Below are 24,901 nucleotides of genomic sequence, written 5' to 3' on the forward strand. Positions count from 1 at the left end.
TTGATGTTCATTAGAACTAGTGTTTCTGGGTATCGCCTTGGAAACCCTCACGAGACTACAACTCATCCACTAGGATCAACCTAGGGGTTTAAAGTCTTGTTGCATACGGTAAATGTAACCATATTTCTCACGAAAGAGGAGGTAGATAAGATTTTAGAATTTTTTCTTAGATTTTGTTTTACTCGAGGACTAGTAAAGTGTAAGTTGGGGCTTGTGATGAGTCCCTAAAATGCATGATTTTAGACCCTCATCTACCTTTGTTTATCCTTACTTTATTATGTATTTACCCATTGTTATCATTGTTCGGAGTTATGCAAGGTTTGTTGGTCTTTTCAGGAAAAACAAGTTAAAACCAAACGGTTAGACATGCAAGAAGCTAATAGAGAATTTGGAGTCCCCAAAGTTTAAATCAGATTTTCAGCCAAGCTCCTAAAGCTCTGGATCATCAAAGAAAAAGAAGTTTATGCTCAACCAAGTGGTGCGACTAGCAACATAAGGGGCAACCAAGTCATCTGCAAATTCCAAGGTTTAGACTGAAGATGATTTACTGTAAGGTTCGACCAAGTCTTTAACCAAGTGATTCTCAAGGGATGACTATGTCGAGATACTGAAGCCAGAACTACCGAGAGTATTGACGAAGTGTTCAACCAGAGAGACCATAAGGAACGACTATGTCGAGTTCCTGATATTTCCTGAAACACAAGATATTGCAAGTCTCGACCATCAACTCGACTAGCAAGACCCTATGGTGCGACTTAGTCGAAGATTCTGAAGATTCAAATCTATGATCTCCCGTGACAGACGAATATTCGACATCGACGATTTTCTGAGCGAGATTTGTTGCAAACTTTTCTAAACTAAAAATCAAACCTTGTAAACCCTAGAGCCTATAAATATTGGCTACTTACATGAGCTCTGGGTTCCTCCTTGGCCAATTTTGGGTTAGTGACAGACCTAAACGCCATTGAGAACCAACCCTAGTATAGATTTACTTGCTTTCATTTACATTCCTGTTGTGGGTTTCTTTTGTATTTTTGATCGTTAGTGACAAACGAATCCGTTTACAATAAGAAACCATTTTTACTACTTTTATTTACATGCTTTCGATTTACATGCTTTGATTTACTGCTTTGATTATGATGAAGTCTTGTATGAAATGATAAGCACTACTACAGTCTCCACTAGATAGAAGTAGGTGGCTACAAATACCACGGAAGTGCTCGTGTGATCCTTGAGAAAGGGTATACTCTGGTTCCCAACCGTGCTTCAGACAATTGGTGCACTCTTGCTACCTTGTGCCCTCAAATAACCCTCCCCCAGTTGGCCTGAGATTCTTGGGTTAGTACTTCTGCGTATAGTTGGTCAAATGTAGTTAGAGGCATGGCGTCCTAAGTTTGATTCATATTTAAGCATCGCTTTGTAGGAGTAGGGTTAACTTAGAGTTTATCTTCTTTTCAGTAGTTGTTAGCACATTCATTGCAAAATACCGTCCTTTTCACTTTCTTTTACACAAGGCAATAATAGACTAGTTGAGAAAAGGGTTTATAACTGCACGATTTAGTCCCTATGGATCGATTCCCGACTTCCCCACTTTCTATTAAGCTTGGGAATAGTTAGGTTTTATAAATATTATTTTTGGTAGTTAGGATCCAAACCTTAGTGAGCCTACCAATAAACCCCCCCTCCTCTCAAAACTAATATAAGTGAGGTCTGAAACATCTCTTTACCTTTTTTTTTAATCATCGGGGCGCACACACACAAAAATAAAATATATGCAGATAATAATCAAGAAAATTCATCAAATTTGGTCAAAGAGAGTCTTTAAAATATTTGCATATTTTTTTAAAAAAAAAATTAGAGTTATTTGAAAATTTTTCAACATTTTCATGCCATTTTCTAGGATTTTTAAAGACTTTTTCCTTCATTTTTGATATTTTTTCCCATTTTTTGTTATCCGAGTCAAAATAACTCAAATAAATTTTTTATTTTTTACTGATTTTTTGATATTTGTCATGATTTTTTTCTATTTTTTTCTTATTTTAAAAAATAAAAAATCAAATTCAAATTAAATAAACTAAATCAATTTTTGACTCACTTGTTTTATTTCACAATTCTCACATGTCTAATTGTTAGTTTTTTATTTTTTAATTTATTCTTTTTTTCTTTTCAATTTTTCCATGTATTTAGCTTTTTCCCCTTTTTCCCTTGTATTTTTCTATCTTAATGCATTGATAAATTTTGCCTAATTTTATGTTATATAAAACCTAAACAAAATGAGAAGTCTACAATAACCATTGAATCAACTATTAAAAATGTGAACATAACATAATGAGATTATTATCTTATAAATCTATTGAGGTCCCCTCATAATGGGTTTCCATTTTTTCATTTGTCATAATCAATTGGAGGTGGAAGAAAATTTTTTAATAGGGGGATATCTTCCTCCTTTATGATGCTTAACCCATAAAAATTACCTAAATTAGCCACTGCTATAAGTTCATATATTTGACGTATTAACAAGCAAATACCCATAAACTATCATTCATTAAATAATATATTTCTTTGCATCCTCAGCCGATTCTCATTTTTTAAAAATAAATTAATAAAAACTAAAATCTTAAATACAAACCTAAAAGTTAATTTAAAAAATTTTAAAAAATATGCATGGTCTACATTTATAAGGGAATATCCCATATTTATTTCTTACAAGAAATATCAATAATCAAAATTTACAACTCTATACTCAAACCATTTAATTTTTATGTTTAAATGGTAAGTCCGTTACGTGTATGAAATTAAGATAGGCTACCTCTCATAATAATAATAATAATAAGCATTCACATGCTAAGCCATTTTGCATTCTTATCTAAATATTAATTAAGACCTTATGCACGTGACTCTGCATTTAATGGATGCGTGACAAGTCGGCACAAAATTTACCCAAATACCAAAATTGCCCTTGTCTTTTTTGAATTTAAACCACGTACTGATCTGGTGCACGTCGCATTTATGCCCTTGACATTGTTTGGTTTTACATTCAAGTTCTCGGATTGACAGTTTGGTACTAAAACTAGCAGATTTTTCTCTACATTCTAAGTTGATTCTTATGCATTAAACAATATATATATTTTCTTTCTATGCACTCTTATCAGCACTCATCACCAATAAGCAAGAGTTGTCAACAGATCGTTCTTCTTTTTTTGTAAGAGGAGCAGCGAGCCATGGCAGAAAATTCTCTTGCACTTGATGGTTCCTGGCTGCGCAGACCTCCAATACTTGACCATTTTCAAGAAACTATGACCCGATTGCGGGGTCAAAGGACTTCAAAAACCACTTCCCTTACCTTCATCTTCCTCTGTTTTGGGGTCCTCCTTTCTGTCAGATGGGTAAGGTTTATAATTATATTATATATAGGCCTTTCAAGCTCATGCTTCCTGCAATTTTTATGTTCTGGTACATTACCAATAGTTTTGTTACCTTCGTAGTGCTTTCAACAGGCCTACATGAAAGGTTCTGCTTCCCTTGAAGTGATTCCAGCGACAAAAGGTCACAGGGAGACCCTGAAGAAAAACAGAGTCCAATTAAAGTGCCCGGTTGGGGACAAGTTGCCTACCTGCCTGAAGAATTACACGGCCCGGTCGGGGATCGGGGATTCGCCGTGGCGGGAGGAGGAGTGCCCGGGATACTTCCGGTGGATCCATGAAGATCTGAAGCCATGGAAGGGTGGTGGAATCAGCAGGGAAGTGGTGGAGAGTGCCAAAGATGGTGCAAGTTTTAGACTAGTTATAGTTGGGGGAAGAGCGTACATAGAGAAGTACCATGATGCTTTTCAAACTAGGGATGTTTTCACAATATGGGGGATTTTACAGCTTCTAAGATTGTACCCTGGAAGGCTACCAGACTTGGATTTGATGTTTAGGTGTGGTGACACTCAAGTGGTCAAGAAAAGTGATTACAATGGTTCAAATGCCAAACCACCACCACCTATGTTCGGCTACTGCAGAAACGATGAGACACTCACCATTGTGTTCCCTGATTGGTCCTTCTGGGGTTGGTAAAGTCTTCCAACCATTTTCATTTCTTTGTGCGTGTAATGTTTTTAATTCGAGTCGGGTTGACGAAATGGAAATGATTGAAAAAATCAAATGATGAGTTTGATTTTGTTTTGTTCGCAGGGTTAATGTTTTTCTAGTGCATAAGGGCATATAATCAGGGATTTATATTGTTATGCACTTGCCTGTTTGTTTTTTGTAGGCCTGAGATTCACATAAAACCGTGGGAGTCCTTGATTGAAGAATTGGAAGAGGGAAACAAGAAATCGATGTGGATAGAGAGGGAGCCGTATGCTTATTGGAAAGGGAACATATATACAAATGCTCAAAGAGAAAGGCTTTTACAGTGTCATCCAACAGACAAGCAAGATTGGAATGTTCGAATATATAACGTGGTAATAACTTCTTTCTATTATATTTAAAGGATGCTATATTTCAGTGGATGTCACATGGGCATATTAAAAATGGCCAATCAATTTACGCTGCATTGCATAAAAGATTTCTCTTTATTATCTAGTCCTAAAAAAAAAATCTTTTTTTTTTTTTTTTTTTGTTTAGGCAGACTTCTCACAAGTTGAAGCCCATATAGTCCAATACATAATATTACAAAGTTCAAAAGGAAAATGTTGAAAGCAATGCATCATTGAAACTTAAAAGTTGGGATATGTTCTAAACTATTAGGAATATTTTCATGATATACAATTTATTCAGGTGATTAGATTTTGAAATTAATGAATACTAAGGAAGCCAATGTTTATCTAAAAGGATGCTTTCTTGTCCAACACACAACCCCAAAGGTACGGAAGGTAGAATCTAGGGTCCAAATTATTATATATGTTAGCCATAATTATAGCATGGAAAATAATCTAGAAGATACAAATTAAGAGGAAATTATCCAATCACATTTTTTGTAACCATTTTACAAGTCCAACATTTTGTCCACTTGTAGTGAATTTGTGTGTTGTGTGTGTAAATTTTTGTTCTTGACCTCTAAAATTTTCTTATCTTTAAAATCCTCAAACATGATTTGTAAGTATGTCAAATTGGTTTTTGAGTCCAATGGTTCATCATCACCTTACAACTAGTAACAGACAAACGTCATAGGGGGTAGGGCGAGGGCTTTAGCATATACATTGGTTGTCTCATTGGGAGCTTCAGTAAATAGCCACACCTAAAAGAAGTACATATAAAAAAAATTCTTACATAGTCGAAGCTCTCTAAAGAATTTAATTTGTTTATACCATGAAGTGTAGGATTGGCAACATGCACATCATCAAGGATACAAGGACACAAATTTAGCTGCTCAGTGCGCTCATAGGTAGGAAATCAAATTTTAATTTGAATAATATGAACCATCCTTATTTATTCTTCATACATATTCCCCATGTCACTCATTAATCCTTTTTTTTTTCCCCAACCTAAATTCATATATGTAGGTATAAGATATATGTGGAAGGAGTCACATGGTCGGTCAGTAAAAAGTATATTCTAGCCTGCGATTCTTTGTCTCTATTTATGAAGCCCTATTACTATGATTTTTTCTCAAGAACTTTACTGCCTTTGATCCACTACTGGCCCATAAATGAGAGAGATGAATGCAAATCTCTTAAATTTGCAGTTGACTGGGGCAACAATCATATACGCAAGGTAACTAACCAATCATATATATATATATATATATATATATATATATATATATATATATATATATGTCTTAATTCCTGTAAGCATGTTGAGCTATGACTTATTCAAAATGAAAGTCCACTTGAAGTCTAATCATGAATTGCAAATTTTGGGAGAAGAACAACGAAGCTATCAATATATTGAGCCAAGGAATTATATTATTATATTGTTGTATAAGGGAATTTTGGGATATTTGTGTGTGTGTGTGTCTTAATTCCTATAAGCATGTTGAGCTATGACTTATTCAAAATGAAAATCCACTTGAAGTCTACATGAATTGAAAATTTTGGGACTATCAATATATTGAGCCAAGGCATGATATTTATATGTGCATGTGTGTGTGTGTGTGTGTGTGTGCGCATACATTTGTAGTAGAGAGTTAAGGTAGTTTCTATTGATAATATATTAGATATTTTTGCAAGGGCTTGTTTCATAAGTAGGAACACTATTGAACCATATAAATTGATGCATTCTTCTCATTTTTCTTTGATTTCTCCACTTACTTGTGTGTAACCCTATTGCGTCTCAACAACATTGCCTATCTAGTGCTCCAAGAATGCTACTAGTTTTAAAAATCCCATAGCTCATACTCATTCATACAAGAAAAAAAAAAATGTTTGTACGTAAATATGCATAAACATTTTTTTTGAATTAAGTGAGCCTAATGTCAGGAAAGAGAAAGTAACTAATAAGAAATGAAAATGGAGAGAAATTACAATCAAATCATCAAGCATTAGTTGAATGAACCATTTTGAAGACTTGGATCTCCCATATCCAAGAACATGCAAGCCAAGATTAGCCCTGAACCCTACTACCCTTTTATATATTGTGTGATGTATTTTCACACACTTCATTGTCTACACAACATTTTATTGCTATACTGATTCGAGAAAAATGAGAGATGGACTAGGTTATTTATGTTAATGGAGTGAACAATGGGCTACACATTAGATTCCACCACCACCCTTCTAAAACTTAATTCCCAAGCCATATTTAAACCTTCCCAAATAGCCATTAACTGTATTGTGAGGGGATCACATATTCCTTGGTTTATTGCAAGCCCCATCATCCACTATCCCAAATGGTCTCTTATGACTCCTCCACCTCCTGGCAACCGTAGGTTACCTTTTGATGCTTCAAGTATTGAATTAAAATTAACGATTTGAAGCAAGGTTTATATTACTTATGATGAACTATTCCTCCTTAGTCACAAATTAGTCTTCTGTATTTTGAATCCTATGAATATGTGTAATATATTGCTCTAGCCAAGGAGTTCTAAGGGTTTGCCCTCTAGTGAAATAGGTCTCTCAATATTCCTCCACCTCCGAAGCGAAAGTAACACCATTTCAAAAACTATTGACGAATTTCAACTTCCTATCCCTTCCAAAAAATTTTTGAAAAATTGAGTTATTCATTATTAGAGATTCATTGCATGGAACATGTCTCACTTTGAAACCTTGATCAGTGCATTCCAAATATGTTTCGCCACTTGATAGTCACAGAGAACATGCATTGTACTCTAATTAATTTCATGAATGATGACTTGCATTGATGTCATAGTGAGTTTGTTTGTTACATGTAAGCGTTAAACTCATCTAAATAATTCTCTAATTAGTTTTATGCATGGAAACTTGACAGGCTCAAGAGATTGGAAGATCAGGCAGCAATTTCATTCAAGAGAAACTAAAGATGATTTATGTATATGACTACATGTTTCATTTATTAAATGAATATGCAAAGCTATTGAAATACAAGCCAACTGTGCCTCCAGGAGCTGTTGAAGTGTGTTTAGAAACAATGGCTTGCACAAGGAAAGTAAATTTGGAGAAGATGTATATGGTGGAATCCATGGTCGAGGGTCCTGCAGATGCAGCACCATGCAACCTTCCACCCCCTTATGATGCTCTAGATCTTCGATCTTTTCTTAAAAGAAAAGAAGCTTTGATAAAGCAAGTGGAGGTTTGGGAAGAAATTGGAAATATTGGAGAGGAGATCTTTTATAAACCTAAATAATATTAAAATTAAATCTTCTTAATTAGTATTTGGGAACATAAATTTTAGAATTAGAATTTGGATTTATGTAACTTTAAAAGAAATTCAATCCAATCTATTCTACATTTTTGTCTAAATCTCCCAATGTAGGGTTAATCAATTTTCAAATTTAAGCTATACTTATCCTTTATATTTATATATATCGCCGGGTGTCCTAGATTATATTTTATTAAAAAATAAAATCAAAAATGGAAAAAGATCTTAATAGCATGCATAATAGGGATTTTGTTTTTTCCTAACCAAGAAGGATCAAACTTTCCACGTCTTTCTGGGTCTTCCATTAGTTTTGGGCCCGAGAGAAGCGTTGCAAATTGCAACTGCCATAATTTTTATCTTTGATGGTAGCGACATTGCCGTGCGCGTACGCTGATCCAATGGGTGGTCTCAATAGAAGTGGTCCTCACATTTAAGTCAACACTTCCAAGTCTTCAAGAAGTCAATGAGTGTGATGTTTATTTTATTGAAAAACTATCACGTTAATAGTTAAGCGAATTAACTATATTCTTGAAATATAGGTGATTTTAAATTAATGGTTTCAATTAATTTTTTTTAAAAAATAATAAAAATTTAAAAATATAAGTTGTCTGAGAAGGTTAATCGCAGATGTGCGCTGCAGGTAGTAGGGATTGAACCCTAGACTTCACCTTTATCCAAGGTCGTCTAACGTAAGTCCTTACCACCTCTACTTATGTCTGCGAGCTAAACTTTACTTATCTTGATTATATTTAAAAGGGATCTTTATAGTCTTTTCCCACATATCTCCAATATTACAGAAAGTAGGCACCTTTTTTTTTTTTGTTTGTTTCTTAAGAATAAATCAAGTAGTTTTTATCATCATTTTCTCATCTCCATTTTTGTAAAAATTTAAACTTAAATATCTTAGGCATCTATTTTAAAGCTTTATGCATATAAATATGTGATAATATGAGTATTTTATGTATATTATGGACCTCCAACTTCTTGTAATGAATGCTTTACATAGTTTTAGTGCGTTCAGCAAGATTGTAAACCCCTTTATGACGAACTTCAGATACTTCGTTTCAAAGTGTATTGTGAGATATTTAAGTTTATTAACTGGTGCACTTATATGAAATTTCTTTATTTAAGTTTTGCGGGGAAAAAAAAAGCAAAATAACTGAACATACACAATATATTTGCACAAACTTTCCCACTTTGAACAAGTAAAATAGAACAATGGGCTAGGGATATAGCCACTAAATTCTAATTTTAGAATTTAATCCAATAACACAAAAATTAAATCACTAAATAAATCAGCAAATAATCGGTAAGAATAGTGCAAAAATAAAACACCCAGAAACAAAATACCAAGAATTTACACGGAAAACCCCAAATTAGGGAAAACCCATGGGACCTCCCGTCGAAGCCAGATCCACTAGATAAGAGGAAAAAAAAAATAAAAAATTACAAGGATCCACAAGCTCTACAAAGAGCTCTCAATAACAATGGTCATTGCAACAATCATAAACAATCTTATTCGAATGCCAATCTCACCAACAAGAACCTGAAATCAATGAAAGACTGTCTCATCATAAGAAAACATCCAAAAAAATATACCGCAATCAAAGCCAATTAAATCAAAACCCTTGTCATCACGATTGCATACCTAAATTTTCAAGTTAATCGGAGTCCATTTGGTCATCTGATCAAGTACCCCAAGTAAGTTTCTTCTTCCCTATTTCTTCATTTTCGTCAAGCTATCATCAACCCTCTCTTTCTTCTTTGTTTTCAATTTCCAGTACATCCACTCACACACACAACCTTTAGTTTCCTTTTCTTTATATATTTATTTTTTATAAATTTAAAAAATTGACCCTCCTTTTAATTTTGTGAGGAGGAACGCTTAATAATCTCCCCTTTTCGACTCATAGGGAGATGTCTTGAAGACCTATAGCCACTTGCAAAATTCAAGCTTCCTTTGAGGTAATGCTTTTGGCATCATGTCAGCTCTATTCTTATCTACGTGAATTTTCTCAAGTTGCAGTAGTTTCATCTCTAGTGCATCTCTGATCTAGTGATTCCTCATATGTCACAATGCAACATATATTTTTATTTCTCGATGCATAGCCACATTAGTAACATTTTCATCCATAAAAGCTCTTTAGAAGCTTCAATGATAACAGTATATTCAACCTATATACTTGAAAAAGAAACACATTTGTGCGCTTTTGACTGCCAAGACACTGCGCCACCTACAAAATTCATTAGATGGCTAGATATTGATTTTTTGGAGTCAACATCCCCTATCATATACAAACTTTAGATGTTCCCTTGAGATATTGAAGTTTATTAACTGGTTTTCCACTACTGAAACCAGTTAGTGAAACCATTTAACTCATGTTTTCCACTACTGAAACATATACAAACTTTAGATGTTCCCTTGAGATATTGAAGTATCCACTTCATTGCCTCATAATGTCGTTTACCTAGATTCGAAAGAAACCGACTTATTATACCAATTGCATGAGCTATATCCAATCTTGTACATATTATGGCGAACATCAAACTACCAACAACAGAAGCATAAAGAAATTTTTCCATGCATTCCTTTTCTCTATCACTCATTATTTAGAGATTAACTTGAAGTGACCTGCAAGTGGATAACACACTAGCTTCACATTACGCATGTTGAATATTTTCAATACCTTTTCAAAATACCTTTCCTAAGAAAGTCAAAGCTTCCTATGCTTCTTGTCACAGATATTATCATGCTAAGAATTTGTTCTGCCAATCCCAAGTCCTTCATTTTAGAGACTTATTCAATTCTTGCATGAATTAGCTATTCTTGACATCATGACAACCAATCAACATGTCATCCACATAAAGCAATAGAATAATAAAATCATCATTAGAAAATTTCTGAACAAAAACATAATGATAAGAAGAAAAGCCTTACCATACCCATTTTGTGACATAAAAGTTTCAAACTTCTTGTTCCATTGTTGTGGAGCTTGTTTTAGTTCATACAAGTTTTTTTATAGCTTGCACACAAGATGCTTTGTACCTTTCTCTGAAAATCCATTAGGTTGTTCCTTGTAGATTTCTTTGTGCAAGTCACCATGGAAGGAGATTGTCTTCACATTAAGTTGTTCAAACTCCAAGTTAAAACTTGTAGCCAAGTTAAAAATCACTCTAATAGAAGAAATCTTGATCATGGGAGAAAAGATTTCCTCAAAATCAATGTCTTTCCTTTGACCAAGACCTTTAACCACCAATCTTGCCTTGTACCTAAGTTGTGAACTATTCCATCATTCTTCAACCTAAACAACCATTCGTTCTTGAATGCTCTCTTGCTCTTGGGCAACTTTACTAGCTTATGGGTCTTTTTGTCACCTAGAGATTTCATGTCTTCCTACATAGCTTTCAGCCACTCTTTATTGTGATCACAAGCCATAGCTTCTTTAACGTACTAAGGTGCTCCCCCATCAGTGAAGTTCACATAGTTCCAAGAGTAACACTTTATATTTTGGTGATGCTTTAGTGGATCTTCTAAGTGGACGTGCTACTAGTGGTTTCGGAATAGGTTACTCAATTTGGTTTTCTATGACGTCCTCATTTGGTAATGGTTCAACTTAGTTTTATATGACTTCATCATTCAGTAATGGATCATCACCATTAATTTCACCACCTTCCTGATGATATCCCTTATAATCATCATTCAACATGGTAGGAGTCTCCAGAATAGGAATAATAGGCTTTATCAAAGTGAGTTTCTCCTTCTCTGATTTCTTATCAAAGTCTTCTAGGGTTTGGTATTCAAGGAACACAACAACCTTGCTTCTAATTAGCTTTTTGTTAATTGGATCCCAGAACTTGTTATCAAACTCTTTATGACCATAACCCTAGAAGATATACTAGCTTGACTTGTCATCTAACTTGGATTTCTCATCTTTGGGAATGTAAACAAAAGCTCTGCGGCCAAAAACTCTAATATGATCATAAGAGACATACTTTTCTACCCATACCCTTTTTCTGGTACATCTCCTTGTAGAGGAACCGATGGAGAAATATTAATCAAATCCACTGCATTACGCATAGCTTTACCCCAAACAGCTTAGCCATTTTTGCATGAGAAAGTATACATCTAAATCTATCAATAATGGTCCTATTCATCCTCTTTGCAACTCCATTATGTTGAGGTGTCTTAGGAACATTCTTCTAAATATTGATACCATGTTATCTGCATGATGAGTCCCTAAAATGCATGATTTTAGACCCTCTTTTACCTTTGTTTATCCTCATTTTATTGTGTATTTACCCATTGTTATCATTGTTTGGAGCTATGCAATGTTTGTTAGTTTTTTCAAGAAATACAGGTTAAAACCAAGGAGTTAGGCATACGAGAAGCTGAAGGAGAAGTTGGGGACATGCAAAGCTCAAATCAGATGCGCCGCCAAACTCTTGAAGCTCTAGATCATTAAAGGAAAGGAAATTTTTGTTCGACCAAGTGGTGCGACCAGCAACACCAGGGGCGACCTAGTCTTCCACTGCAGACTCCGAAGCTCAGACTTAAATTGAAATGCTACAAGGGTCTACCAAGTGATCGACCATTTAACCCTCAAGGGCGACCAAGGTGAGATATTTAGGTCTTCTAAGCCTAGAATATTTGGACACTAAAGATTCGAATTCTTGATTTCCCATGAGACTCGACCAAGGCACGCACAAGGGGAGCATGGGAGCGACTTGGTCAACAGCGACAATATTCTACGTGAGATATGCTACAAACTTTCCTAAACTGTGAAACAAACTTTGTAAACCCTAGAGGCTATAAGTACTCACTATGAACATGAGCTCTAAGTTCCTCTTTGGCCTCTCTTAGGTTGGTGAGAGACCTAAGATGTTAGTGAGAGCCTAGAGTCGGAGTAGATTAGATTTAAATTCCTATTTCGGTTTGTGTGTGAAGTGTTCGATGACCTGTGACAACCAGCGGCGTTCATGTGCTCTCCGTGTATATTACACGATCACTCTCTTGTACCTTCTGGCATTAATGATAGACGTTCTGAATACTAAAGGGATGATATTTTTACTACTTTCTCTCTAAAGAATTTAATTTGTTTATACCATGAAGTGTAGGATTGGCAACATGCACATCAACAAGGATACAAGGACACAAATTTAGCTGCTCAGTGCGGTTATAGGTAGGAAAAAATTTTAATTTGCATAATATTAACCATCCTTATTTATTCTTCATTCATATTCCCCATGTCAGTTATTAATCTTTATTTTTTTTCCCCAACCTAAATTCACATATGTAGGTATAAGATATATGTGGAAGGAGTCGCATGGTCGGTCAGTAAAAAGTATATTCTAGCATGGGATTCTTTGTCTCTATTTATGAAGCTCTATTACTATGATTTTTTCTCAAGAACTTTACTGCCTTTGATCCACTACTGGCCCATAAATGAGAGAGATGAATGCAAATCTCTTAAATTTGCAGTTGACTGGGGCAACAATCATATACGCAAGGTAACTAACCAATCTTATATATATATGTCTTAATTCCTGTAAGCATGTTGAGCTATGACTTATTCAAAATGAAAATCCAATTGAAGTCTATACATGAATTGAAAATTTTGAGAGAAGAACAAGGAAGCTATCAATATATTGAGCCAAGGAATTATATTATTATATTGTTTTATAAGGGAATTTTGGGATATTTGTGTGTGTGTGTGTGTGTGTGTGTGTGTGTGTTAATTCCTATAAGCATGTTGAGCTATGACTTATTCAAAATGAAAATCCACTTGAAGTCTATACATTAATTGAAAATTTTGGGAGAAGAACAAGGAAGCTATCAATATATTGAGCCAAGGCATAATATTATTATATTGTTGTATACGGGAATTTTGGGATATTTATATTTGCATGTGTGTGTATGTGTGTGTGTGTGTGTGTGCATACATTTGTAGTAGAGAGTTAAGGTAGTTTCTATTGATAATATATTAGATATTTTTGCAAGGGCTTGTTTCATAAGTAGGAACACTATTGAACCATATAAATTGATGCATTCTTCTCATTTTTCTTTGATTTCTCCACTTACTTGTGTGTAACCCTATTGCGTCTCAACAACATTGCCTATCTAGTGCTCCAAGAATGCTACTAGTTTTAAAAATCCCATAGCTCATACTCATTCATACAAGAAAAAAAAAAATGTTTGTACGTAAATATGCATATACATTTTTTTTGAATTAAGTGAGCCTAATGTCAGGAAAGAGAAAGTAACTAATAAGAAATGAAAATGGAGAGAAATTACAATCAAATCATCAAGCATCGATTGAATGAACCATTTTGAAGACTTGGATCTCCCATATCCAAGAACATGCAAGCCAAGATTAGCCCTGAACCCTACTACCCTTTTATATATTGTGTGATGTAGTTTCACACACTTCATTGTCTACACAACATTTTCTTGCTATACTGATTCGAGAAAAATGAGAGGTGGACTAGGTTATTTATGTTAATGGAGTGAATAATGGGCTACACATTAGATTCCACCACCACCCTCCTAAAACTTAATTCCCAAGCCATATTTAAACCTTCCCAAATAGCCATTAACTGTATTGTGAGGGGATCACATATTCCTTGGTTTATTGCAAGCCCCATCATCCACTACCCCAAATGGTCTCTTATGACTCCTCCACCTCCTGGCAACCCTAGGTTACCTTTTGATGCTTCAAGTATTAAATTTAAATTAACCATTTGAAGCAAGGTTTATATTACTTATGATGAACTATTCCCCCTTAGTCACAAATTAATCTTTTGTATTTTGAATCCTATGAATATGTGTAATATATTGCTCTTGCCAAGGTGTTCTAAGGGTTTGCCCTCTAGTGAAATAGGTCTCTCAATATTCCTCCACCTCCGAAGCGAAAGTAACACCATTTCAAAAACTATTGACGAATTTCAGCTTCCTATCACTTCTAAAATCCTTTTGAAAAATTGAGTTATTCATTATTAGAGATTCATTGCATGGAACATTTCTCGCTTTGAAACCTTGATCAGTGCATTCCAAATATGTTTTGCCACTTGATAGTCACAGAGAACATGCATTGTACTCATTAATTTCATGAATGATGACTTGCATTGATGTCATAGTGAGTTTGTTTGTTACATGTAAGAGTTAAACTCATCTAAATAATTCTCTAATTAGTTTTATGCATGGAAACTTGACAGGCTCAAGAGATTGGAAGATCAAGCAGCAATTTCATTCAAGAGGAACTAAAGATGATTTATGTATATGACTACATGTTTCATTTATTAAATGAATATGCAAAGCTATTGAAATACAAGCCAACTGTGCCTCCAGGAGCTGTTGAAGTGTGTTTAGAAACAATGGTTTGCACAAGGAAAGTAAATTTGGAGAAGATGTATATGGTGGAATCCATGGTCGAGGGTCCTGCAGATGCAGCACCATGCAACCTTCCACCCCCTTATGATACTCTAGATCTTCGATCATTTCTTAAAAGAAAAGAAGCTTTGATAAAGCAAGTGGAGGTTTGGGAAGAAATTGGAAATATTGGAGAGGAGATCTTTTATAAACCTAAATAATATTAAAATTAAATCTTCTTAATTAGTATTTGGGACATAAATTTTAGAGTTTAAATTTGGATTTATATAAATTTAAAAGAAACTCAATGCAATCTATTCTACATTTTTATCTAAATCTAAAGTTAAAGTCTAAATTCCTTGCTATCTCCCAATGTAGGGTTAATCAATTTTCAAATTTAAGCTCTACCTATCTTGATTATATTTAAAAAGGATCTTTATAGTCTTTTCCCACATATCCCCAAAATTATGGAAAGTAGGCACCTTTTGTTTGTTTGTTTTTTTTTGTTTCTTAAAAATAAATCAAGTAGTTTTTATCATCATTTCCTCACCTCCATTTTCATAGAAATTTAAACTTAAATATCTAAGGCATCTATTTTAAAGCTTTATGCATATAAGTATGTGATAACATGAGTATTTTATGCAGATTATGGATCTCCAACTTCTTGTAATGAATGATTTACATAGTTTTAGTGCATTCAACAAGATTGTCTATGCAAGATTGTAAAGCACTTTTATGATGAAGCTCAGATACTTTGTTTCAAAGTGTGTTGTGAGATATTTAAGTTTATTAGCTGGTGCACTAACATGAAATTTCTACATTTAATTTTTTCTTTTGGGAAAAAATAGTGAAATAATTCAACATCCACAAAATATTTAGACAAACTTTCCCACTTTGTACAAATAAAATAGAACAATGGGATAGAGATATAGCCACTAAATTCCAATTTTAGAATTTAATTCAATGATGCAAAAATTAAATCACCAATAAATCAACAAATAATGGGTAAGAATAGTGAAGAAATAAAACACCCAAAAATGGAACACCAAGAATTTATACGGAAAACCCATGGGATCTCCCATCCAAGCCAAATCCACTAGATAAGAGAAAAAAAAAAAATACAAGGATCCACAAGCTCTACAAGAGCTCTTAATAATAGTGGTCATTGCAACAATCATAAACAATCTTTTTTTAGATGTTAATCTCACCAACAAGAACCTAAGATCAATGAAAGACTGTCTCACTAGAAGAAAACATCAGAAGAAAAATACCACGATCAAAGCCAATCAAATCGAAACCCTTGTCATCACGATTGAATACCTAAAATTTCAAGTCAATCAGAGTCCATTTGGTCGTCCGATCAAGTACCCCAAGTAGGTTTCTTTTTCTCTATGTCTTCTTTTCCGTCAAGCTATCATCAGCCCTCTCTTTCTTCTTTGTTTTTAATTTCCAACACACCCAACTCACACACAAAACCCTTAGTTTCATTTTATTTATTTTTTTATTTTATTTTAATTTAAAAAATTGCCCTTCCTTTTAATTTCGTGATGAAAGATATTCAATAATCTCCCCTCCTCGACTAATGGGGAGAGGTCTTGAAGACCTATAGCCACCTGCAAAATTCAAGCTTCCTATGAGGTAATGCTTTGTGCTATTTTTATCACTGTGAATTTTCTCCAGTTGTAGCAGTTTCATCTCTAGTGCATCTTGTGACACCCTGATTTTTCATACAATTTTTTTTTTCCAATAATAATCAAATCATCTGCTACGTCACAAGCTCTGATACCATTTCAAACATAACCCAAGTCGAAATGGGTATCAGGTAAACAGTTAATCTCATACAAACTACCTTAACAGCGGAAGTCAATATTTACAAAGCATCCAGAATACAAATAACCACAATTCTATACATCCATACACATCCCCAAAAATCCATAACATACTTTAGGGAATCATACATCCCTAATACAAGACACTTACCCTGACTATCAGGGTACCGGATCCCCTCTATCTTGGAGTTCTATCTCCTGATCTGTCACGGTTCCCTGAAAATATTTAAATATTTGGGCGAGACACCTCTCAATAAGACGGAATAAATTATTCACAGTGTGTAGCAGTAGGAGTTTAGTTATATCATAATATACTCATTTAAATGATTACATTATCTGAGAAAATATACCGATATGTACTCATAATTATAAAATATAATTACATAAACTATGTTACCATTTCTTATACTTACACATATACAACCACTATTTATCAATGAAAGTTTCCAAGGATAGGGGAGATTACACGCCCATGCATGTAGCGCCCCTCTGCTCTATTATCGTTTGTAACCTTACTCGATTAACTCGGGTGTAGCTACAACTGATACTTATTAGGCAACTCACCTTACTCAGTAAGCCCTCGGGAGGAGAGTTTTACTTCACCATAATTATTTATGCAATTAAACTCACACTCTTTCATTTCTCATTTTCATTTCACAAACTAGCTCATGAGTGTCCACCAGTAACAAATATACATTTTGTCTGTAAATCATGGTTGCCTTGAGGATATTCACATCTTCATGCTTCCCCCCATGACTGGGTTGTGCGGCCCAAAAGCTGGACCTAACCGTGGTTGGCCTACCCGGTCAAATCAAAACAAGGAAACTGTCTGTCTACAGTACGATTGGCCTGCCCACTCCTGGTCCGGACGCCAGGTGGAAAAGCTACCCTTCTTACTGGCTCAATTGTCTGCCATGCCACACTCTCCAAGAGAGCATGTGGTTTCACTAACACCTCGCTAGCAACGATACCGCGCTCTCTATCCAACTTCAGTCCATCAGGGTTCTCATTTCCACATTTCAGTATTTGCATTTCAGTATTCACATGTCAATATGTTGGTACATTTCATCACATCATAAATATTCTCATCATTTTCTGTTTCATTCCCATCAAATCAGTACACATTCTCTCTCACAATAGTATATATCTCATTTCACATATTTCAACATTTCTCAATAAAGCATATCGATATTTCTTATTTCCTCGTTTATCATAGAAAACATTTCTATCCATATATATCATATTCCATCATTTTCCAGTAAAATACACATTGGTATATCAAAATTCATCGTTCTCAATAAAACAATTATGTATTCCACTTTTCAACATTTTCCATATTTCAAATCTTATATCATCACAATTCAGTATATAAAACATAATTGGTTTCCATTATCATCATTTCTGCATAAAAAATTTCAATATATATATATATATATATATATATACATATATATATATATATATATATATATCATAGTCTCTTTATTCTCAGTGCAAATCACATAACCCAGTTTTAAACACATTTTTAGTATAAATCATATGCCACACAATTTTATTTGATATTTGTATCGAAATAATCTTATGAAAAATATCATATTCTCATTTTCATATATTTACTCAACTGGTAATTTCCAAAAATAATTGTTATAATTTATTCCCCTTACCTGCTTACTGAGAAGTCTGCTAAGATCCCTAAATCCACACCCATGACGTTCGGAACTCAAAACTCTGAAATCATATTTTCCCCAAATCAATTAACTCAACCCCGGAATTACAATTATTTTAACATTTCCTAGGCCCCCACTCATAATACTAATTAAACTTTAAAAATAATTAATAGATATAATTCCACTATCCTTACCCTAGCCTTGGAGTGATGCCTAAGAAACCTAAATTAAAAATATGCTCTGATTAAAATGATAAGGATCAGAGCTAGGACCCCATGGTGGTTTCTAATTGTCGATTTAACTAAAGATTTAAGAAAAAGTTGAGAAGAGAGTGAAAGTTTACCTTACCCTAGAAATGGTGCCTACAACATCCCTACAGCAAATCCACTCCAGTTAAAATGTCGGTGGTGGAGAATGGAACCCAGTGGTATTTTCTGTTTTTCGATCCGCCGAGTGTCGGAGAAGAAATTGAAGAGAGAGGGAGATGGGTGGAGGAGAGAGAAAGCTTAGAGACGTAGAGAGAGAGAGAGAGAGAGAGAGAGAGAGAGAGAGAGAGAGAGAGAGAGAGAGAGAGAGAGAGAGAGAGGCATGAGGGAGCCTGAGAGAAAGGGGGTGGTGCCTTCTCAGAATTTCAATTGAAATCCTGATGCTTCTGGATACTTTATATATATATATATATATATATATATATATATAATATTATATTATATTATATTATTTATTTATTTATTTTCATTTAATAATAAGTAATTAATTAATTAATATATTTTTTTACACTCCCCTCCCAAGCATATCATTTTCTAGGGTGTTACATTCTCTCTTCCTTATAAAAATTTCGTCTTCAAAATTTGCTGAATACTGACTCACTCTAAAAATGAGTAACTCAGAAGTTATCCCAAGTATTGGAGTTCAGTTGTGTAATAATTATCGCAAGGGTTAGATCATCTCCTCGGGGAATGCAGTTTAATTCCAAATTTAGTATAATTTCAAAAGAAAATAAGAAACAAGAGGTTTATTGAACACAGTTCAGATTCGATTTTGTGGATTTTTTTTTTGAGATTTTGTGACGAACTTAAAACAATGTGAAATTTAAATTATGAACCAAACACGCACTAAATTAACGACAAGAAATAGGAAACATGCACAATAAAATAAACGATAACAAAATTAACTATGAAAAATAATCCTATGCTTAACCATTCAGATAAAAAATAAAACTTATGTTAAAAATTTCGTACAACGAAAATTTTACCACGTAATTGAAACATACAACCCAAAAATTCTTCAATCAAACATGAACTCAAACAAAACTAACTTTAAACATTCAAGAACTTAGCAAAACGCAAATTAGAAACTAAACTTTAATAAAAATCAAACAGAAATTAAAAATTCCAAGACTTTAATTAACACACCACCTTGATGAACAAAATATTAATTTAAACAATTATTTAAAAGAAAAGAGAGAATGAAAGAGAGACAATAATCTTAAAACTAATCATTCAATGCAATATTAAAGTTAAACCAACATCCAAGTAAATAAAAGTAACAAAATTAATTAACTGTGAGAGAGAGAGAGAGAGAGAGAGAGAGAGAGAGAGAGAGAGAGAGAGAGAGAGAGTGATTAAACTCAACAAGATTCCAACTGAATGCTTAAAAAATAAATAAATTTCAATACTTGATTAAATAAAAAAAAAGAAGCAAACTTCCAACTATTTAACTAACATTCAAATAAAACTAAAAAAAGATAATAAAAAAAGAGAGATGTGAGATGGAAGAGAGAGAGAGAGAGAGAGAGAGAGAGAGAGAGAGAGAGAGAAGGGAAGCAGGTCGTGTTGTAGCATGCAACAATTGAAGTAGCAGGTAGCAGCACTCGAATAGTAGTTGAAGCAGCAGAGCCTCTCGAGTTCTTCCTCTTCGCAACAGCAGCAGCACGCACGGCAACAGACAGCAAAGGGAAGCAGTAGCAGGAGCAACAGCAAGGTAGAGAGTACAGCAGCAGTAGACCAGAGGAGAACCCAAGGAGAGAGCAGACTGACGTAGAGGAGAGGAAGAGAGGGCTAAATGTTGAGAGAAGAGAGAGTTGAGAGTTAAGAGAAGAGGGGGAGAGACGAGAGGGAGAGACAAAGAGAAGGAGGAGAGAGGGCAGACAAAGAGGAGGGGCGAGAATGAGATGGAGAACTGAGACAGAGAGAGTTGGGAGACTGACCGAGAGGGGGAGAGAGACCAAAAAGAACTTTTTGAACCCCCCCACCCCCCCAAGGGAGCCCTACTCCCAGCGCACACAAGCCCACACACTCTAGGCCTCTCCCCGTGTTTCTTTTTTTCTTTGCATATGACCCGGCCCCTTTGTTTTTTTTTTTTTTTTTTTTTTTTTTTTTTTCATTTTGGCTCCAACTACCTCATGTGCATGTGTCTTCTTTTCAGAGCCCACACAACCCATCTTCATTTGTTTAGCTCCAAAGTGTGGCAGACCTTGCTTTTTGATTAAATTTTCGATAGGGCCCTCTCTATACTCGTGCATGGTTCAACTTTAATTTTCAAAAGATTATTCTTTAAATATCCAGGGAAACCCCGAACGCTCAAGGTCTTGTCTTCGATGCACATGACCTTGATTTGAACTCTAGGTTACGTACACGACTCTCCACGAACAAGGCTCATTCACGTGAATTTTAATTTTAACTTTGACGTCCAAAAATTATCCTACAATAATAAAACACAAATGCTCGTAAATTTTTGACAAAAGTAAGATAATTATCTAAAAATTATAAAATGAGCTCATGGATTAAAATAATGGACATAATCAGACATTTAATTAAAATTATAATCGTCAATCCATGAATTTAAATGCCGAATTACGCATATTTGACGCGTAATCACATTCCTTAAATAACGTTTTGCTAGTCTCTAACAAATAACGTGAATGAAATCTAGGGCAGTACCATAAAACACCAATTTCAGTGAATATTAGATGAGTGCACATGCAACCCAAATATACCATTTCACATACATTAATATCACCATATTACACACAAGCTCATTCATGCGCAACTCCAAAGCAAGTCACTCATGCAAGTTTCATCATTATATACCAATCAAGAACAATATACTCACATAAAGTCAACCAGCAATTAATTCAGAGTTAATTACTCTTAGTGTGGCTACTGCAAATTTATATGCTTGCTCCACTGACCAAGATTCAATTCTTTTGCTAAGGATATGATATCTAATATCCATAGCCTAATCATCAATCGCAACTGCGGGATCCTTTTTGCAATTGAGCCTAAGGATTGTTCTGTTCTAGGGTACTCCCTATGGAACACTTTTCCTTGGTTTGAATTCCTCCTAAATTCTTCCTGGGTAATTTAAAACAGGCTCCTGCTGTTTTTCTGTGGTTTGGAGCATTTCCTTTAAAGATAACTTCTTTCGCTCCCATGGTTGTGGTTCCATTCTTAGGGGTTGCCAAACTGGCTTTGCATCCCAAGATGAAACTTCTGAAAAACTTATTTGCACTGTTTCTTGATAACTTGATGGTCCTGCTCCTGCAGATCCACCTCTTGTTGAACCCTTACTGGCTCTTGCAAGAATTTTTTCAGCACTGGCTAGTTTCTTAGCCTTGAGGTCTTCTACCTCGTTAAGCCTTTTATTGATTCTTTTCTGAATCTCTAAGACTTCATTCTTTGTCCATTTTTCACGATGTAGTAATTTCTCCAACTCATCCTGAACATTCTGGATATCTTCTGTTATGTATGACAAAACTTTGGTTTGTCAATGTCTCTGAGAGCACTCTAAACCTCCTGTTCCTGTGCATCTTCATAGTCTTTAGCAGTATATCTTCCTGATATGCTGCTCCTGACTTAAGATGATTGAGGGTCTTCTCCCCTACTGAGAGAATGTATTTTTTCCTCAAAACTTTTCATTATTTCTCTAATTTTGTTCATGATGGACAGACTATCCTTTATTTTTAAAGATTAATGAGATTTTGGCCATTTGATTTTGATCCTAGAGTTCTATGGAGTTGTTCTAACTACCACTCACACTACCTAATTCTTGATTAATAAAGATTAATCTGCCTTTCAATCTCTATTAGTTGTGATTATAGACCCTTTTTAACTCTTTTTAGATCTATCACAATAGGATCTAATTCAAAATTGGCTTTAGAAGAAAATAGTTTGAAATATTTTTGTCTCCAAATTTCTTCTATCAAATTCTCATAAAATCTTATATTTGATTTTATTGAAGCCTTCTAATAAAAAGTGACCCTTGTTCTCTATCTCTTCTGCTGATCATAATACCATATTTCTCCTCCTGAGAAACACCGATATTAGGACACAGGCTCTGATACCAATTTCTCGCGAATCCCAATTGGACTCAATTCTGAGACTAGAGTGACAAAAGGAAAAGTAAAATTACCTAATAAAAGTTTATTACCTCTTCCTGATATTTCTCTTCAACCCTGTACGAAACTGTAATAGGTAACCTTTCGTATCCCACTAGTATGCTTGGTGTCTAAATGGAACCTCTGCGAACGCTCCTTCCATCGCGCTTTCTTGGGTTTCCTTAGAGCTTCAACTATCACACAATAGTGTTCGGAATAGAAAGAAAGATTCAAAGAGAGAGAGAGATCTCTGAACTGAATAGACTTGTATTAATGTTTCTTAATTTTCCCTCTCCGAACACAAGGGTCAGAGCTCCCTTATATATGCAAGCGATTGCTAATGGATAAGCACAACTTGCTTTCTCAAAAGCAGATGCCTAATCGATATTGACGTAAAGCAAAAGCTAAAAGGATAAAGGAAGGGACAACACATGCTTTGCTGATTCACTTACTTTAAAAAAAAAGAAAAAAAGAAAGAAAGAGGGGACAACACATTCTTGTTGACTCAAATAAAAAAAACTACCAACAACTTTAATAAAGTAGCTTTTGATTAAACAACAAAAGATATGACCCGTCAGATTGTCCTTTCGGCGAGGCCTAGGATATGAGATGGTTTTGGACAAATGTTTGAACCCTTCTGAGTAGTCTGCTTAGTCTGGCCTGGGATATGATCACACCTGGACTATCATCTGATTCGTTCATCTATCAAAGATCTCGTTCTCCTTCAAAGATCCTTCAAAGCACTAATGATTTCTTCATCGTGCTACTTTCTTGCTAATTTTGCAAGTACAATCTGAAGATCACTCTTCATAGCCTGGGTTGAAGGAAGATGATGCTCCCAATTTTGAATTTGATTAATTATTTTCTTTGCTTTAATAGCAAATTACGCTAAATTTGATTCTTCAAATTTTTGGAGAAACTTTCCTTCAATAGCAATCAAAATTTCATGATCTGCGAAGAATAAACAATCTAAAGCCATCCCAGCTTCTAAAAGTGAAATTCCCCATAAATCCTGAACCAATTCATAGAATTTCCTATGCTTCTAGAAAACCTCCCATTCTAGTTCTTCTTCATGAAAATCTAAGACTGCTCCATCTTTCCAATCTTTTGGAGAAAGATTCCAGAACAAAACTTTTCTTGATTTCAACTCAATTGGTTCAACGTAGCTAGTCCACCATAACCGCCCTGGATTAGTGAAATTTAGCACATGTTTTACCATTGCTGGCAGGAAGTCAAAAGCTTGCCCTATTGTGCTGAATCCAAAAAACTGGACCTCTTCTGTCCTTAAGGCCTTTTGTACTGCAATTAATAATTCAGGGTTTATATTTCTTGGAATGTGTAATTTTCGAATACACAAATCACTTCTCATCCAAAACTGTTTCAATTCTGGATACTCTGAAATACTAACTATCGCTCTATTAGTAAAGTTATATTTCTTCAGCTGAATATCCATTTCAACTTTAAGTTTAATCTGTTGGTGAATGAGTTTGGATGTACTCTCCCTATTAACAAACTTGAAGCTTTCTGAAATAATGGTTTCAAATTATGCCAATATTTCTATCACTTCTCTAAGATTAACTGAAAAAGATGTATTTGCTGGACTTGCTGGATTATTGATTATCCCTTCAAGCAAATTTCTCTTTTCCTTTGCGATTTCTCGAGTCCTTCCTATAAAATCTTCGATAACAAAATCAACTTCAATTGTTTCTCTATCCTTACTGGATCCTGAAACATTCTTGTTGATGGCCTTTGAGTCATTTTTGTACATACCTTCTCTCCTTACCTTCTTAGTTCTAGGATTCTGGACACACTGGGTGCTATAATGTCCATATTGGCTACAAACGAAAGACTGAATATGACTCTTGTTACTGGGCCTGCCATCCTTCCTGGACGAGCTTCCT

The 24,901-nt window shown here is 34.6% G+C and overlaps 2 protein-coding genes across 9 annotated transcripts; both read left to right on the forward strand.

The window, feature by feature from the left end:
• The first annotated feature begins 3,003 nt into the window (after positions 1 to 3,003).
• On the forward strand, positions 3,004 to 7,864 carry LOC131166379 (uncharacterized). Of its 8 annotated transcripts, none has more exons than XM_058124872.1 (7): positions 3,004 to 3,061; positions 3,153 to 3,386; positions 3,486 to 4,054; positions 4,255 to 4,447; positions 5,306 to 5,370; positions 5,489 to 5,699; positions 7,374 to 7,864. In XM_058124872.1, exons 2-7 carry the CDS (start codon positions 3,222 to 3,224, stop codon positions 7,746 to 7,748), a joined length of 1,578 nt encoding a protein of 525 aa, XP_057980855.1. In that variant the 5' UTR covers positions 3,004 to 3,061; positions 3,153 to 3,221; the 3' UTR covers positions 7,749 to 7,864. The 8 variants fall into 8 exon arrangements, with proteins under 8 accessions (XP_057980855.1, XP_057980857.1, XP_057980854.1 ...); XM_058124874.1 differs by having other exon boundaries at positions 3,498 to 4,054; XM_058124871.1 differs by having other exon boundaries at positions 3,004 to 3,386.
• Positions 7,865 to 12,714: 4,850 nt separating this feature from the next.
• On the forward strand, positions 12,715 to 15,350 carry LOC131166650 (uncharacterized). Its single transcript, XM_058125229.1, has 4 exons — positions 12,715 to 12,753; positions 12,879 to 12,943; positions 13,061 to 13,271; positions 14,976 to 15,350. Exons 1-4 carry the CDS (start codon positions 12,715 to 12,717, stop codon positions 15,348 to 15,350), a joined length of 690 nt encoding a protein of 229 aa, XP_057981212.1.
• Positions 15,351 to 24,901: the final 9,551 nt, after the last annotated feature.

The sequence above is a fragment of the Malania oleifera genome, chromosome 10, assembly GCF_029873635.1.
Source record: "Malania oleifera isolate guangnan ecotype guangnan chromosome 10, ASM2987363v1, whole genome shotgun sequence".
Lineage (NCBI taxonomy): Eukaryota > Viridiplantae > Streptophyta > Magnoliopsida > Santalales > Ximeniaceae > Malania > Malania oleifera.